At 40.1% G+C, this 18,389-nt stretch overlaps 1 protein-coding gene across 5 annotated transcripts; it reads right to left on the bottom strand.

Moving 5' to 3' along the window:
• Window positions 1-474: 474 nt before the first annotated feature.
• PM20D2 (peptidase M20 domain containing 2) lies at window positions 475-17,835 on the bottom strand. Of its 5 annotated transcripts, XM_048297499.1 has the most exons (8): window positions 16,949-17,834; window positions 16,724-16,872; window positions 13,452-13,594; window positions 10,286-10,440; window positions 7,743-7,878; window positions 6,146-6,224; window positions 3,388-3,495; window positions 2,435-2,571 (listed from the first exon to the last, which is right to left on the bottom strand). In XM_048297499.1, the coding sequence occupies exons 1-7, from the start codon at window positions 17,378-17,380 to the stop codon at window positions 3,426-3,428; spliced, it is 1,164 nt and encodes a 387-aa protein (XP_048153456.1). In that variant the 5' UTR covers window positions 17,381-17,834; the 3' UTR covers window positions 2,435-2,571; window positions 3,388-3,425. The 5 variants fall into 5 exon arrangements, 4 of the variants coding, with proteins under 4 accessions (XP_048153455.1, XP_048153456.1, XP_048153457.1 ...); XM_048297498.1 differs by lacking the exon at window positions 6,146-6,224 and having other exon boundaries at window positions 475-2,571; window positions 16,949-17,600; XR_007202329.1 differs by lacking the exons at window positions 2,435-2,571; window positions 6,146-6,224 and adding an exon at window positions 5,909-6,044 and having other exon boundaries at window positions 3,412-3,495; window positions 16,949-17,833.
• Between the last annotated feature and the right edge of the window lie 554 nt (window positions 17,836-18,389).

The raw sequence follows: 18,389 nt of genomic DNA, 5'->3' as shown, positions 1-18,389 counted from the left end.
CAAAATCGCAAGGTTAATTCCCAAACTTCTTTAGTTCAAGAAGGAACATTCTGAGACAAACTGGAATTAGCTCACATGGGGAGTTGAGAAAGAAGACTGAATGAGGATTCAAGGATTTGGCAAATGAAGCCAAAACTACCTTGACCACGTGTTGGCAATAATGCCACTTCAAACTGAAGGCTAGACTAGCTTTAGCCTAACAGAGATCCTTCAGAGATCACTCACAAGCTCACATTCCTACTATTCTATCAATTCCAGCATGTTTTAACAGTTAAAACAGCCCTAAGATTATAAAGACTAACATTAAATACTGAGTTTGAAAGGCATTAACCCTCACAAATGCAGACCAAAATGGAAAGCTTAAAACACCCTCGATCTTACATAATCATAACTAGGGGGAAAAAAGAAAAAAACTCAAACATGCTACTCAAATAAAACCATGCAGCATCCCAATATTAAGCAAAGAAAATTCAATCACAATTAAATTCCTTTATTAATATCAACTCATCTTTAATCAGTATTTCAACCCCATTTTAATTCCAGCAATGATTACAACAAAATGAAGATATGCTTTTAGTTCAGAGAAGTTTAACTGATCTTGGATATGATGCCACCAAGAAGTCTGGACAAAGAGAACTGAGAAGCCTTTAATGTACATCAGCTTGTAGGAAACACAACACCACAGCATGTGCTATCTATGTGGGATCCAAACACTCCATCTTAAAAACAGCAAAGCAATGAGTTAAGCAGTTCATGCAGGAAGAAATAAAAACTCATGTGTGCTAAGGAAATCAATGCACTAGTCTGTTAACCCAGGAAATCTTAATGAATTGCAATTGTGTCCAAGAACTGGCAAGGCAGACTGTAAATTAAAAGTTAAGGACAAAGTTCCTTTGACAAACATTAGAACAAATTTCAGTTGGATTTATTATTCAACTTACTATCCTGGACATACCTATCGCTCAGAGTCCCACCTTCATCTCTTTCATGCATCCATCCAGGAAAACTTGCTAATGAAAGCAAGGACGCTGGTGTAAAATTAAAGTGAATATAGAACTCAACAGACTATAAATTCTGAATAGAATTTTAGAGTTTACAATTTAGACACCGTTAAAAAAAAAAAGGTTTCTGAAAGTCAGTTACTCTGACTTCCTGCCTGCCTTCCTTTCTGAAGCTTACAGTAATACCTGTGCTTAGGAAAACGTTAATCACCAAGTTGCTTTCTCTCTCCATCTGTCCACTGACTTATTTTCTGTGTACTCACCAGATCTTTAACCAGTGAATTAAAAGACATCCTAATACCTCTGGGCACACAGAACACCACCTCAATAAAATTGCAGTATTAATGTCTCTGGGAAGCAAAAAACCAAGGATTAAATGGACTAACCATGCAACACACAGAAAGGACAACTGGCAAGACTTAACAGATCTGCTGCTTAGGACATGGGAACAAACAGGTTAAAGAAGGCAGTTACTGCACCAGCAATCCTCACTGCAAGCTCCTCTGAGCTTACTAGAGGGGCTTGCACGCAACCACTTACTGCTTCATGGCACCACACTTGGAGCTTTGTGACAAAGATTTCCACTGGTTTAGCTAAATTTATACACCTCCTTCAGACCAATTACACTAATGCAACACCTCATGTGGACACCTGTATTGCCTCAGAGCAGAATTTCTGCCACAGTAGTTTAAATGTGTTAATTTAAACAAATAAACATTTAGTTGCTTCCCAGTTTTGTGATCCATAACTGCTCCACAACACCTCCAAAATTTTTTAGGAGGAAAATCAGTGCATTTCAGGACAATCAAGCTTTACAGATTTCATTTCCAAAAACAGTTCTCTTCCATTTCTAGAAGCTACTATTATCAAAACCAGGTATATTTCCAAACATAGCCCCTTCTCTCCAGTGAAACCAGCTCATGTTTTAAGTCTCCATCTTGTGCCAAGAAAAGTGACTGACCAGAAATTTCATAAAAGCTTCACAGATCAGATTCAGCGTATGATCACTGAATGAAAAGTGCTTATTTTAGAACAGAAAACTGCCATACTTCCTTTATAAGGAATATTACTAGAGCACTAAATAGCATATCACTGACAAGGGATCTAATCACTATAATTTATTCAACTCTGCAAATTAAAGACAACATATTTGAGATCTCTGTATGAAATTCATCACCATATTGAACACAAACATTACAGCTAGATGAAATTGCACATTTTTGAGAGCAATTACACTATTTGCTTCTCCTAAAGTCCAAATAAAATAAAAACATCATTTCTTCAGCTATGTATTTGTTCAGTCCCTACTGGGATTTAAATACAGCATTTCCATTAAGTCAGTCCTACTGAGAAAGTTTTAATGAAGTTTAGTGTGATGCACATACTCCTACACCGACACCAGATCCTTTTTTAGGTTCTACTGGATTTATTTGCTCCTCTTCTTTCAGCTTCACTTCTCTAAAGTCTTCCCTGACTTCTTCTAACAGACCTGGCTTGAAAATGACATCCAGTGCTGTCATTGCCAAAGCTTTTGCTGTGCGCAAGGCATAGAACTGAGCGGTCTGTGACCCTGCACAAAAAGAAGTAAGAGGAATTTCAGGTTGGATTACCAATGTTTAAACCACTTGCTTACTGCGTAAGACATATTTTATAAAATAAGATCTGTAAGTTTCAGCTGCAAGAACATTTTCGTAAACATCAACTTGCATGAAGTATACCGATTTTCCCATGCCTCAAAACATTTTTTCACTTGCAAGTACTTAATTTTCTGCTACTGATATAAACAACTAAGAGAACAGGAAAGTGAGTGTTCACATTGCGCTCTGTAGAAAACATGGAGCTTTATAAGGTAGCACTATTACGTTTCCAAAGTATTGTGTTTTAGGAGTTAAAATGACTTCTATCTTTTGGCTCACATTTAGAAATTCTTCTGAATATGCTGTTATGGAGAATCCTTCTAATTTCTTTTGTCTACATAGTACTATCAAATCAGGCTTTTACTATGAGGAGTGGTCATAATACCCATATACATGTAATCTTAAACACAAACACAAAAATTCTACATTGTCAGCATTTTCTGCAACTCTACTATTAATGTTAATTATTTCAGGGTCTGTACTCAGCTCAGAGTACATCATGCTTGACAGAAGCAACCCTGTTTCTACAAGGTATTCACATGCAGCCAGTTTCAGATCTAGAACTTAGACTTTTAAACATTTACTATGCAGTAGCTTTCAATACCAGTGAAACTTGGGAAAGTTTTAATTCTCTGTAATTTGAAATATTTCTAATTTCTAGATTTGCTGTAGTGAGCAGTCAGCAAACAGTCTACACAATGCTTAAGGATTCCAAATATAAACCCCTAACCCTTTTCACTTCCACTCACCTGCAGCTTCTGTGTACTGCTCAGTATGATTCAGTGCATCAGAGCCAATATAAAAATAAGGATGAAGCCCAGGGACCACAAATGTGACATTTCCAAAGTCCGTGGAACCTAGAAGCAGCATAGAGATTTTCTTAATGAAAAAGCGTTATGCAGTTTGAATGCTGTAAGAAAATGCATGATAGGGATTCTTTCCAGCCCATATCTAAAATGGAATATCCTTTGCCCCAAATACTAGAAAACAAACAATCCTAATGAGTCATTACCCATACAAATATCTCCTGTCACCAAGGTGTTTTCCCTAACTAACCATCTTCAGGTGCTGCTCTCCAGTGCACTTCTGATCAATGATCAGTTACTGGACTGCAAGGAAGATGTATCAGCATGTTCCTATTCCTTTTACTGCTCATTTTTTATCAAGCATCTCCTGACAGTAAGCTGTTAATTCAGAAACAGGAAAGCTGCAAACCTTGGGAGTTTAAGGCAGTTCAGCTATTTCCCTGTTAGAGCCCTTAGAACTAGGCCCAACAATTCCTACTTCTCACCAATATGCAAATATTCAGCATTCTGTAGGGCACTGAAGTAGAAACTACTCATCTTGAAACAAAAACAGATTGAGGGCAGCAGTTTTTTCCCCCATATGTTTTGATTATTCTCAGTTATGGAAATCCTAATGGCACAAGCACCCCTGAAATAAAATCAGAACTAAACTCCAGACAAAATGCTAGGGCTTTGCAGACAAACACCTGATACCAATGCTGCAGATTTTAATGATGATTCCTTCATGCCTATCACTTTCAGTATGTTATCTAGCACCTACCTCACAGCCTTATCTACTTAATGATATCATCCCAAAGTAGAAGATTTTTCATAGTAAATCGTCCAAGAGTTTACAACTATATCCCCAACTACATCCCAAGTGCCTTTTTTTTCACCCAAACAAGCAATCCCCTCATTATTTGTTAAAATGACATTTCGGAGCTGGGGAAATCAACATACCAGTTACTGTGAAATCCAGATACCAGAGTAAGTATTGTTTTGTAGCAGGGAAAAATAGGGATGATGCACTAAGATCTCACTTAACTTTTTGAGGCCAGAGATTCAAGAATTGGTTTCTTTAGCAATGGTGTATAAAATGACTGTTCCAGAGATTTAAAATTAATTGAAACACATCAGATAGCCTCTATATAGTGATACTTCATGATGAGAAGATATTGCTAATGCCTTAAGATTTAATAATTAAATGATTGAAGAATACAGATTTTATTTGGAAGCCTATAGGTAGTGAAAGTGAGTCCACAGAGCCTACGTTATAAGGACAAGAGTTTGCTATTTACTTTGCTTACAGATAATGGGAACAGCAAAGCTTGTTCAAAAACATCTCTTCCCATAAATTCAGGATGCATTTGAAGAAAATCCAACTCTTGGCACAGCAACAAGTTAATTTAATTTCCAGTAGTCTGCACTACTGATTCATTCTTTGCTCAACCTGGACAGACAAACCAGTAGTTGTGCATACTCCAGACTAAACCAAGGGTTCTAGACCTGCCTTACTAAGTCCCAATACATGAACTGCTGCAAACTGTGTTGCCCTTTTCCCTACTCTCACTCAGCAAACAAAACATTAGAAATTTCACTCCATCATAGCTCTCGGTCACGTCATTCCTCCTAAATTTATATCCATATTCAATGCACTACCAGTCAACATGTTATTTTTGCTGAATAGAAGGGATTTAAATTGGGTACTTTCTAGTAATATGGAGAGGCAAAATCCACGCAGCTTTTAATAAAAAGGTGACAGCTAAATCTTCTCCTCTATCAGAAAAAATGTTACACCCTTTAGGGGAATAACATAGAGGTATGTTTAGAACATCAGGTGTTCCAATGGTTTCCATACAAACATCTGAAATTGTATGCTTGCTAGACACGTACAGATTGGGATTCCTTCTAGAAGCATCAATAATTGCAGTTATCAATGCAATACACATAATTCTGCACTATCTTCAACAGAGAGATATTGGAGTTTCAGCCTCTCAAAAATATATCCTGAAGCCTCTTCAATCACTGAATATTTAATGCAGTCAGTATTACCACAAACATGATTCCAAGAAACGTTTAGATACAGTCCCAAGCTTCAAAAGTGGAATTTTCAAAACTACCTACAAAAATACTAGACCTTCTTAAGATTTTCTTCATCAGTCTTGTGTACAGGAAGCCAATGAACCCCATGAATACTAAATTTTGAGCAGACTAAGTTATCACACATGTGGGTGCCTCAAGTAAGGCATGTTTAACTAAGCCATCTGCTTTAGGAGGTTATGGATATCCTGTAGTAAAGCCACCCTACGACCAGTGGAAGGAGAAACAGGTGCTGGCACCTGGTCCAAGCTAGCTCAGTTTCACATTATGTCACACCACCCTGGCTATGTGCCCAGCGAGCAGAGCTGTGTGGGGCACACCCAGAGTCGTGTGATTTGCTGTACTCAAGGAAGCCTTGGTGACGCTTATCTGCCTAGAGCGATACCTGGGAGCAGACCGACACTAATACCCATGCAGAGGTGGCAGCGAGTACGCTCATCTCTTAACGACTGTTCTGCTGCACAGACATGGAGAAGCAACTGAGCTATCTTCCTTCCCTTTCAACAGAAGAAACTGATATCCTAAAAGAAAACATTGAAAACCACATGAAAACTAAACAGAAATAGAGGTCTTGAAAAAGACGACACAAAATACTCAACCCCCCCCGAAAAGGGTAGCATACAAAGTTCCACTCCTATGGCTCTGGAGACTGTGCTGTGTTATCTCTCCTGAATTCCCACTGCAAATATTCAGAGGAGAAGCTGTGGAAAGAAAATTCAGTAAAACCTGCTGCAGTGCGAGATAAAAAAGCAATTGCTCAAGCACATTTTGACATCTGACATGCAATTCAAAGACAGGACAGCCATACAGGGAATTTTGGTTTAAGCAAGTTAATAGTTAACATTTAGCATATCATGTAACTTACATATGAAAGCCCTATTGCAACTGGGTGTCTGTGCAAAGTTCACTTCAAGTCCTCTGAATAAATGCAAGATCACCAAAATTCGTGATCATCCTTACTACAATGGTTTGGAGGAACCAACTAGCAGAGCTCCAGAAAGTTGCACTACAGTAAACATTCTAAGGTTCCTCAGCCCCTATCTTTGGCTAAATGAGCAAAGTAGTAAATCTTATTTGTATTACACTGAAGAAAGAAGGAAAAAATCTGCCTTTAGCTATAATTTGGTTTTAAACACAAGACAATGAACCAGTGTTTAATTTGGAGGGGAAGTAAGCAATGGGAAAAAATCCATTACCATTAGATACCAAGAATACCATTAGATACAATGCTTCCCCTACCCACAAAAAAAAGGTTGGAGAGCTGTTCCTAAACACCAAGTTTGTCCAAACTCCGAAGATAATCTGCATTTAATATAGAGAAGATAAGTACCACAATCAAACTAATAACTTTTTACTGAGAACAGTATTTTCCTTCTAAGAGAAAAACCTTTAGCGTGAATGGAGTAAAAATGTTCATAAATACAATTAAGATCAGTAGTTAAGGCTAAAAGTATGAGCAGAAGTTGAGACTTGAACAGAGCTCCTGTAGGAAGAGTCTGAAAAAAAGCGTTAAGGATAACAAGAAACCCACCTAAGCATTCAAGAATTCCCATTTCTGTTATAGCTCTGAGATCAAAAAAGTTAAATCATTTGAGACATAGTCAAGACCCAGAAGAGAACACCTACTTGAAGAGCACCCTTTGGAAAACTAATCTGTTGAATTCACGAACTAAAACTAGAGGCATGTAATTAATTACCTGTTAATGAAAGGATTAAATTAGGGTGAGTGAGATGCTTAAACTTCCATTTATAAATCTCTCCAAAAACTCCCTCTAAAATAATTGTTAGATTCTGGTAGACTTGTTTATATGTAAGCTTGGAAAATATTACTAAACAAGGTTCCTAAAAACAAAGTCTCATCCCTATTCATAGCAATCCAGGATTCTGTATTTTAAAGCCACAGAATGAGACAATTTATTACACATCCTGATGTTCTCAGAAATACTGCTCTTAGCTTTCTGTCCTTTCCCCAAACCAAACTGTTTATTACTTGAAATACTTTCAGAACTATTATCAATAGGTGTTTACTGCTTTTCTTACCTGTTCTTAGCTTCTACAACAAATACAGAAACACAGGCCAGCTTTTACAGAGCTTCAGCTTTGTAATTTGGCTTTTTCTGACCAAGCTGTGTTTAACTTAGCTCTATTTTGTTATTTTATACACTTGAGGGTTGATCAACCTAAGCTTAAGTCACAATGAAAAATGCAGGTGGAGTTACCTGACAAACCATTCAAGACAGCATCTTCTGATATAAAATCTATTCCAAGCTTCTTTCCATTCTCCTTGTAAATTTTCTGCAGGCTCTTATTTGGAAGCACATTGTAGTAATCATTTTCACCACCTTTTATTTCCACCTAGACAAAAACCCCAAATTATTTTAAGTTTTTTGCCAGTGTAAACCAGTTTAATGTAAACAATCTGAAGGCCAAAAAAAACCCCTCCATATCCAGACTTCAAACCCAAGGAAAAACAGACATAAATGCTAAGTTTCTTTCAAAAATACAACATTCTGCCAAATATTATCCTTGATCAAAACACAGCTGGTGTTCTGTTCAGTTTCAACAAGACGGAGAAATTCCAGAAGCAAGGATTTCAAAATTTTCTCCAAAAATAGAAAACAAGTATTTCCTGTAACAGTGTCTTTTGCCTGCAGGTACTACTAAACTACATAGAAATAAATGTAGGCTTTTATCAAACTGTATTTTACCTTTTTTTAGAATGCTTCCAGTAATTACAGCCCCATTCATGAAATGGCTTCACACAAGTAAGAAATTTGAAAACACATGAAAAAAACCTATCAATGTCAAATTTCAAAAGAGATCTTAACTTTCATTCTGCATAAATTGCACTTTCTGAAACCATTTTCTAGATCTAGGGAAGGGGACATGGTAGGAAAACAACATCTAATGCCTCAAATAGACTATAAAAGAGACATGCTAATATTGACATACCCCGAACCTATTTATTTTGATGATCACATACTTTTTTTTTACAGCTGAATTAGTTATAAGCCTGTAATTAACAGAGCAAGTAGAACTATCTATTTTAGCAACACAAAACAAGGTAATCATATTGCTTGAACCAGCTAGAAGAGACACGCTTCCGTTTACTAAAAGCAAAAGAAATGAGAATGCTTATTGAAAAATCACTCAGTTTTTCACATGTGGTTGCTACATGAGCCTGCTATTTAATGGGGCAATGGACCTAATGACCAAGAATATGGGAAAAAAACAGACAGAAGACCCAATACCTGTTTTGCTTGTTTCTACAGGTGAGGTTTGCCATCAAGCCTCCCAGGTTTCTGAGCCTAGCAGCACTATCTGTAGGATAGAAGCATCACCCACAGCAAAACAAAAAGAAATTACAGGGCACTTAAAGAAATTGTATGTACATGGGATCAGGCAGGATGCATCGAAGGATGCAGAGTAAGAGAAGTAGAAATGCAGTCTGGGAGCTATCATTTTTTAAGTGTCACTGAAACAGAGGGATGTTCCAGCTCACTGAACCAGAACTAAAGGTCACATCCTCTTGAAGGGCCAAGAGGAGGTCCTTGAAAACTACACACTCCTCAGACTATCCTATCCTCAAGTTCCCAGAGGGATTACACAGCAAATAAATCCTCCTAGGACTCATACCCAGGCTCATGAATCACGAGGTGATTGTAAACATCCAGCATACAAGATGGAACTCATTTAAAAGCAGATAGTGCATGACCGAACCTAGCTTTGCATGACAACATGTCCGGCTCAGATGACACAAGATATACAAGCTCCAAGTGTTTACAACCAGTGGCAGAAAATACCACATTGCTTCCTGTTACTTGTAGCACTCATCTGCAACCAAGACTGGTGCCATTAGTGTTTTAGTATTTTTATTACTGATGTAGACAACCCCTGTGAGACCACATCTGGTTTTTTTTGTTCAGAAAACATCTGTGTTTGTTTTGTTTCTCCTTAAATCAAGACTGGAGCTAGGCCAGGGGAAGGCCACCAGAATGATTAAGTGGAGAACATAACGTACAAGGACAGGCTGGAAGAACTTGATCTGCTGAGCCTCCACAGAACAGAAGGTTAGCAGGGCATCTTACTGCTGGGTCTAGAGTTACCAGATGGAAAGGGTACAGACAAGGCAGAACCAGACTTCTCAGATGTCAAAGTGATGCAACAAGAAGCAACAAAGGAAATTCTCATTGGATACAACAGGATCACAGAGTGGTTGATGTGGGAAAGCCCCTACAAGAGGTCATCTTGTCCAGTTCCCCTGCTCAGTCAGGGTCACCTAGAGCTGGTTGCCCAGAACCATACTGAGCCAGCTTTTGAATATCTCCAAAGATGGAAACACTGCAACCTCTGCAGGCAACCGGTTCCAGTGCTCATGTCATTGCAGCAAACATTAGGAAAGTAGTTGTTCACCAGGAGGTGGGTAGAGCACTTGTTGAGAGAGGTGGTAGAATTTCATCCTTGGAAGTACTCAAAAGTCCACATGGCACTCAGCAACCTGCTCTAAGAGGTCCTGCTCTGAACAGAGAACTAGACCAGATGACCTCCAGAGGTCTCTCCCAACACAGATTCTTCTAGGATTCTCTGGCACTCTATTTATAAACCAAAGCTTACTTTCAGGCCACAAAGCAACAGAACAGCAAAAAGTATCTCAGTAATTTAGTTTTACTTTGGCTAAACACTATGCAGACAAATAACATAAACTTTGATTTCCTGTTCTGGTCTGGGTAACAGAAACACGTGACAACGAATATATTCTTACCTTGCACCCTGTGGCCAGTGCTGCAGATTTGAAGCAGTTCTCAACCTTCTCTGTCAGAACAGAAAGCTCTTTCCTTGAAGGAGCACGCAAGTAAAACTCCAGTTCAGTGTAAGAAGGAATGATGTTAGGCTTCACACCACCATTTTTTATTACACCTGCAGAAGGGGAAAAGTCATGTTGTCAGTGTTAAATGCAATTGCTTGATCTTCAGCCCTGTCATGAAATTCCCCAGTCAAGAACTATAAATACATAAACAAAACCAACAAAATATCAGCTGAGCATGAAATACAAAGAATGTAAAAAATGCCGTATGTGGACAAAGTTTCTTCATCATGTCAGATTAAGTGGAAAATGTACATGTCTTTCAGCACAATCTCACAGCATTCTTTGGTTAGACATCTGTTTTAAATCCCAGAGTCAAGCCAAACTAGCATTTCTAATTAATCCCCTAAAATTCAATGCATTGGAGTCATAAAGCAATCTGTCTGCTAACAAGAAAAAAAAAATGCTGTAAGGGCTAACTTGGACTCCAACTTTTAAACATTTCCTCAATTAGAATGTTTCCAACTTACTTTGCAAGCTTGAAGAAAAGCTGAGTAAATTGCATTTCTCAGCCATACTGGAATAATGTGTGTATTGTAGTGCACAGTAAGTTAATTAGATTGCTCATATTAATTCTTCAGAAATATTGGAATGTATAATACATGTAGCTTTATTCACAAGTGCAGTTTGAGTTGAAAGTGCTCCCTCAAGGAAAAGTGTGATTGACTACATCTTTTACCATTATGGCAAAGACAGTACCATAAAAGACAATAATATTTAGCTATTTCGACAAGAAAACATTGTAGATCCCCAGCTGTACATTAGATTTCATTGCACTAACAGCTAGATGCTTCCAACAGGCTGTTTCCCTGGCTTCCTACCCTCAAATTCTTGTATGTGGAATTAGATTTGTTTTCTGTAGTACCTGAGAAACTTCCACCTTAAATGGAAATACTGCAGAAGTTACTGATGTGTGTCAGTGAGGCCTGAAGAGACAGTATCTATGGGATGCAAATGGGCAACAAAACTTTACTTTTGGTGCAGAAAACCTATTAAGATTATGAACTTCACCTCCAATCTCAAATACAGTCAAAATAAAAAACAAAGTAATGAATTAATCCAGTATCAGTATTTGTCCATAACAATAGGAACAGCTCAGATGAGAGACATAGACATCACAGGAAAGGAAGCAGTGAGTATTCATGCAAATTTGCATGACACATACCCATAACAAGCTTTCTCAGAACAAGTAGCTTCATGAATAAACAGCTTTCACTTGTCCTGTCCAGCACAATTGTAAATGGAACTGGAGAGAGTCTGAGTAGGTCTACAGTTAAATTTCAATACAACTGCAATATGGATTGGACAGCAGACCTAGATTAAAAGTAGGCTGCCTGCACACTATTAGTAGCACCCAATTTGCCCTTCTGGATGGAAACTTTTTTTTTTTTACAACCTGTTTAATACAACTTCTTGAGCAGGAAAAAAAAAAATCTACATTCCTGTTTTTCAAGGGGGCAACATATACTCCATTCATAAGCAGGGAAGAAAGATAACAGCAAAATCTCAGATAAACTCAGGACAACAATATTTCAGTACATGAAACATTGGTTAAAAATTCTAGACTTCAAGCAATGGAAATTATTTCAGCTTTTGTTAGTGGGTTAACACTACTATTTTAGGATCACTTAATTCAGCCACTGATTATACTCCAAGTCTACAACATGAGATCTCCTACACAATGTTGTAAAGAAAGCATTCCTAAAATTAAATCTCATTCTGGCTGCTTGTCCTTTCCCAGAAGTATTTTAAATATTTCCACATTGAAAACCAGGTTTATGACAGCAGTTGTATCAACACAGTAATTTCAGTTGTGCTGCTGTTCAGGAAACATTACCTCTAGAATGCTTGTTTAGATACTTGGATTTTTTGCCAATATTACCCATGTAGCCTTTATAAACTATGAAGAAAGCAGTATTTAGGGGTTTAGGCTTAGATTCAACAGAAGACTTAGGCATCTTCAACCTTAAACCTGCAACACATGGGTTGCAGACACCAAAACTCTTAGTTATGTGCCTTGTTTTCTACAGAGAAATAGCATAGAGAGGCTGTGCCTGCTGTCTGAAATTCACTTGGGCATACTGCAGAGCAGAACTGCAAACAGCTTCATCTACAGTCAAAAGGATTAGGACTCCATCCGGATATCCTGGAGAGAAACACATACTTGTATTATATACAGCACAAGCAGCCAAGACACATAATGATTAGCTCAGAACTTCTGGAAGGTTTTTTAGCTCATAACAAGTATTCCAAATAAACAGCTCTACATTCAAAAGTCCTGTAGAATTGGCAGTTTCTTAATTTCAACTTGGAAAAAGTTGTGTTGGGTGTAATAAGGAAACCTGGATTTATAGCTAAGCTTCATCTCACCTTTTGAACCGTTCTCACTTTACAGATAGAAATGCATGACCTTGAAGGAGTATGAGCCAAGCTTAATAGTTAATGTCTTACTGCAAAATGGCCGTTCTAATCCCAAACCTACTAGATATTAAATATTAGAATCCAGTGAACATCTAGTTGATTGGGCTACTAATCAGAACTATAATCTTCTGCCATCACGTTTTTTGTACCTCACCAAATAGACTTCATTGCAGACCACGAGACCTTTCCAATAAATGCCATCTAATTAATGGAATGTCTACCAAAAAAGCGATGCAGTAAGTAATACTTCACTGTTTGGAAGCATTTAATCTTACACCTTTGCAAATCCACATATATACTAAGGAGTTGAAGATCATGTACCAAAATGAACTTAGAACTTTTTTCTTTCTTTCTGAACTGCAACTTCAAGACTTAAACTTTGTCTAGCCTTCACCTGGGCATCAGAGTCCCCTTTCAAATCTGACCTTTCAGCCTATTTTCAGCAGTTAGTTCTGGACACTGACATGATTTTAAAGACTGCAGACACACCATTTAAATGAAATGGTGCTGTTTCATAATATTGGAAGTGACCATACTAATTTCGTGCTTTAGTGCAATACTTTGGAATGTGTGATATTCTATGTTAGTACTTCAACAGCCTAAACTCTTACTTGCTGGACATTAGGTTTAATGAAGATCTCACCATGAACTCTCCAGGTCGGTTTCATTTGCTGTCTTAAAACAGACAGATTGTTGTACGCAAGAACAGCAGCATCTAACGCATTAACTCCTTCCCAAGGATAAGCAGCAGCATGAGAAGCTTTTCCATAGTATTTCACAGTCACGCTAGGAAATAAAAGGCATTGCTTATTTGTTTCTCATTCAGTGAAAAAAAAAAAATCTTTGAAATGAAAAAGTTCCTTTTGTTCACACAAATGTATGTTATTTAAATTTTGTGCAGCATAACACCAAACAATTACCTTGCACTAGACTGTTATATAGTTAAACTATCTTTGCAGAAAAACGCTGAAAGATTTCTAGAAAACCAACAAAATGTAATGATACCAAGAGCCAGTCAGGCGAGGGAGTTACTGGTAATATACCATTATGTAGCCTTTTCCTGAAGAGTACACGTCTCATATATTAATTAAATTTCTCCAATGCTTTTTTTATACTACCTGACTGTTATGAGACTTAAAGTTACTAACACTCTTCTCAGAGGATAACAAACCCTTTTCTCTGATTCAGGATTAGAATCTGAGTGTCCTCATTCTCGTCAAATAAAATGTGTACAGTATGTAAAATAGCAAAAGCATGTACGATCACATACAACTCGTGTCTAAATAACAAAAGTCAAGTTTTACAACCATTTATCCAGCCATGACCAGACTAACTCACTTGTACCTCCATCTTGCACAAAGGCCAACTTAACCAGTTATCCTGAAGTGACCTCTTGTGCTCACAACCATGCCACAGCTTCAAGTTAACACCAGCACTTAAATTCTGGATGGTAAAGAGAGAGACAATGCAGTGTACTGTTGCAACAGGAAACATCTCTTACTACTGCTGCAATCCAAATTAAACATGCCTTTTTCCATCTCCACTAATCTTCCAAGACAATCATAGAACCCATTCCCTAGACTATGAGTTTCATTTAAAATTTATTATCATTAAGAAATACAAGGAACTTGTCCATTAATATCCCAAGTATTAGACTGCAGCCCTTCAAATCAACTCGTAAAGATCCCTGGAAATTCTCAAAAAAATGGAAAGAAGGCAAAGTACAGCAAAAAGTCATGCTGCAATGTTTTTTTCCACAAGAAACATGTGTTTCTTATTAAAAAAAAGTTATTTAAGCATTCCTTTACTTGTACTTCTTTTGCTACACAAATGTCAGAGACGCTCAGGAAAACCCAACAGATTTTGCAGAACACCCTAAGCCAGTTTAAGAATACCAGCAAAAGAATGTAGATCCTGTTTGACCAACAATAAATAGGCTGATTAAGTGAAGGGCAAGTGAGTAAGAATCAGCAAACTTTGGCATGTATTCACTAGTGTTAATCTTATTTCAGGCACAAGCCAGCTTTCAGAATTGCAGACACGGCAATACTAGCAACTTAGACATCACCAGTCCTTAAACTCCCTGCAAACAACCAAAGATCAATTACAAATTAGAAAAACTGTCTTTCTACCTTTGAAACCTCATAATTACATAAAACATGACAAACTCAGTATTTCAGGCTTTTGGAGATATTGTTTCACTCAGCACTTCAATTCCACGCCTCCTCCACATTCAAAGGTTTAAAGGCTATCTAGGACTTGCATCCTACTGCAGATCTTGATCTCTGAAGAGAGATTTCCAAATCTTACTGTATCAAACTCAAAAGGTTATTGCAAGCAGAAAGACAAAACTACCATTGAAAACTACATCTTGAAGATTATAAATATAGTCTTAAGGTACAGTAAAAGCAAGTTGGGCTAAGTCTTGAAGGAGATTACAATAACCAGTTAAGACTCTTTAGAAAAATGACTAAAGAATATAGCAAAGAACTGGCCAGGTAATGAAGATTAACCCTGTCTGTTTTACCATTCCACTTGGCAGTAACAGAAGCAAATTATCCACTGGAAACAGCCCTAGTAAAAGCAAAGTGGTCAGTAAAATCAAGCATATCAAAGCTGGATGGTAGCACAACAAGCTGAAAACAGTTCCCAGTACACCAAGTCATAAATGAATGGAAAATTAGTTATTTAAATAATTCAGAATTTAGTCTGAGACAGCCAAATGTAATACTTGAAAAAACTGTTGCACTGGAGGGAGTTTACTAGCAGGGTCTCTGCAAGGTAAGACCCTGGGATCAGGAATCACGTAACACATAAAATGTAGGAACAAAACCTGCTGGTACTACTGCTGGGACACTATGGAAACAGATGTTTGTAACACCAAAGGAAGAACAACATGGCCTTGCAGACTGGTAGAGCAAGAAAAGAATGAAGCTCCAAAGTATTTAAAAAAAAGAATGTACTTAAAGACCAAGCATTTGCCTAAGAGTTGATTGCTTGAAAATGACTGAAGATGAAGTCCCAAAAGGGCCAGCTGTCTCCAAAATTATAAGGAAACACTACGGTCCCTGCATCAGCTGAGTAAGATCTACAGAAATTGCACCTCATGTACTGTATACAATTCTGGGGATGCACATCCAGCAAGGTGTACTTTAAGACAAGTCAAGTGACTCAAAGTACAAGTGAGCCAGTGCTGTCCATGAACATCAGCGCTAATCAGAAGAAGACAAGGTATAATTTTCAAAGAGTTACATGGCTGGCAAAAAAGGCAGCTGTGTGAGGGTAGGACTGTTGTCCATCCTTACACTGGGGACAAACACGAAGGAAAGACAGGAACTACTGTGGATCAAAACCAAAAAGTTGATGTGAGAGTTAACACACACAACATGGCCATGACTAAATTTAGCGTGGAAGTTACTACAGATCCAAACTTCGGTCAGGCTTTGCTGGCCAGTTCTTTTCAAAAGGAGGAAGGCAAGCCTGAAACACCTTCCAAACTGATTAAAATGCACAGTGGACCACATGACTGGCACCCAGGAAAGCACAGAACTATGACCCTTGAGACCCTGCAGTTGCATCTTTAAATTCTACTTTAACAGATGGCATAATCACAAGCATGTTTAACAGAAACACCTAAAAACATCAGAACAAATAACGGATTTTTGGGATACATGGAAGATTATCTCAGAGCAGTCAGGGATTTGAGCACTAGGCTGAACACAGCACTTTGAAAGAATGGCTCAGAGTGCCATTCCCTAACAGTAACCTGGCTCCTTAGCTGACTGCAAATACCTTTGTCTGAAGGGCAGCTGCAAGGTTCTGGGTTCAGCCACTGCTAAAGCAGGTTCCCTTCTCAGGAAGGGGACAAAAGGCTAGTAACAAACCACCTCCTTCCACCTGAACCCACCCACTCACTCATGCTCGGCCACGTCGGGCAGGTAAGCCGCGTTTTCTTGCGAGGGGTGCGCCATGAAAACCACATCCAGGCCATCGAACGCTCCAGCCTTAATCAGGTCTATTTTGCCTCCTCCTTGCTCTTCCGCGGGCGTCCCCAGCACCGTGATCTGCAGCACAAACGCACAGAGAGAGTCAGGGGCTGTCAGGGAGAGTTCGCCACCGCTCTCCCGGCAGGGCCCTCACCTGCACGGCCACGGGCTCCGCCAGGCTCTCCAGGGCGGCCTTCAGCGCCAGCGCGGCGGCGGCTCCCACCTCGGCGATGAGGTTGTGGCCGCAGGCGTGTCCGAGCTCGGGCAGCGCGTCGTACTCGCACAGGAAGGCCAGGCGGAGCGGGTCCTGTGGGGCCGCCGTGCCCCAGTCGGCGCGAAAAGCTGTGCCCAGCTTGTAGCGCGGCTGCACGGCCCAGGCGGCGCCGGGCAGGTCCCCGCCGGAGAAGAAGCGGGTCAGGGCGTCGTGCGCCTGGTGCTCCGCGTACGCCAGCTCGGGACGGCTCCAGATGTCGCGGCTCAGCGCACCCAGACGCGCCGCGTTTAGATCCACGCTCTCGCACGCCCGCTGCTTCAGCGCCTCCAGCGCGGTGGCGGGGCCGCTCTCCGGCGGCTCCTGCGGCTTCATGAGGCCTCGGGAACACCGGTCCCCAGCCGACCCGAACCTGCCGCCCGCACCTACCCTCCGGCCTGACACCTGCGCTGCCACCCCCTTTTATCGCCTCTGCCGCGCCGCGGGGCGCGATGGGAAATGTAGTTCGTGATCCCGGCCTGGCCTGGAGGCGGCGCCCAGTCGGAACTCCTCGCCCCAGCGTGCCCGGTGTGGCGCCCCCGGCCAGCCAGCGGAGTTTCGTGGGCCCGCCCGTAGCCCGTGCTGGCCGTGCTGCCGGACGCCACTCGCTCGCTCGCTCCCCTATTCCCCCGGCAGTGGGATCGCGGAGAGATCGGAAGGATAAAAGGTAGAAGATTCACGAGCTGAGATAGACAGTTCCATAGGGAAAGCAAAGCAAGGAATGAATTCAGTGCTTCCCCTGGGCAGGCGGGTGTTCAGCCATCTCCAGGAGAGCAGGGCCCCATCACACCTAACGGTGACTTGGGAAGACAAACGCCATCACTGCAAACGTTGGTCCCATTCCTCCTTCTTCCCCTGCCTTCTATACTGAGCATGATGCCACATGGTCTGGAATGCCCCTTTGGTCAGTTTGGGTCACCTGTCCTGGCTGTGTCTCCTCCCAAGCACCCCCAGCCCCCTCCCCAGCTGCACAAAAATCAGAAAAGGCCTTGGCTCTGTGTAAGCCCTGCTCAGCAATAACAAAAACATCTCTATGTCATCAACCCTGTGTTCAGCACAAATCCAAAACACAGCCCCATGCCAGCCATTGTGAAGAAAATTAACCCCACACCAGCCAAAATCAGCATAAAATATTAGAAAGATAAATTACTTGTTGGAAGAACTGCCTTGTTAAACTTTAGGGCTTGGTGTGCTTTAGTGTTCTCAGACTTGGTGGGGAGGGGGTGGTGTTATAAAACCTTGGGAAGAAGAATGTCCCGCTGATAGTGGGTACAAAGAATGCAGAATTTACAGGCCACAAGGACGTTTGGCAGAACTCCCATGATAAGAAGGAAACTAACAAAGC

The sequence above is a fragment of the Corvus hawaiiensis genome, chromosome 3, assembly GCF_020740725.1.
Source record: "Corvus hawaiiensis isolate bCorHaw1 chromosome 3, bCorHaw1.pri.cur, whole genome shotgun sequence".
Classification (NCBI taxonomy): Eukaryota; Metazoa; Chordata; class Aves; order Passeriformes; family Corvidae; genus Corvus; species Corvus hawaiiensis.
Note: the sequence above shows the minus strand (reverse complement) of the source record. Positions and strands in the feature narration are given on the sequence as shown.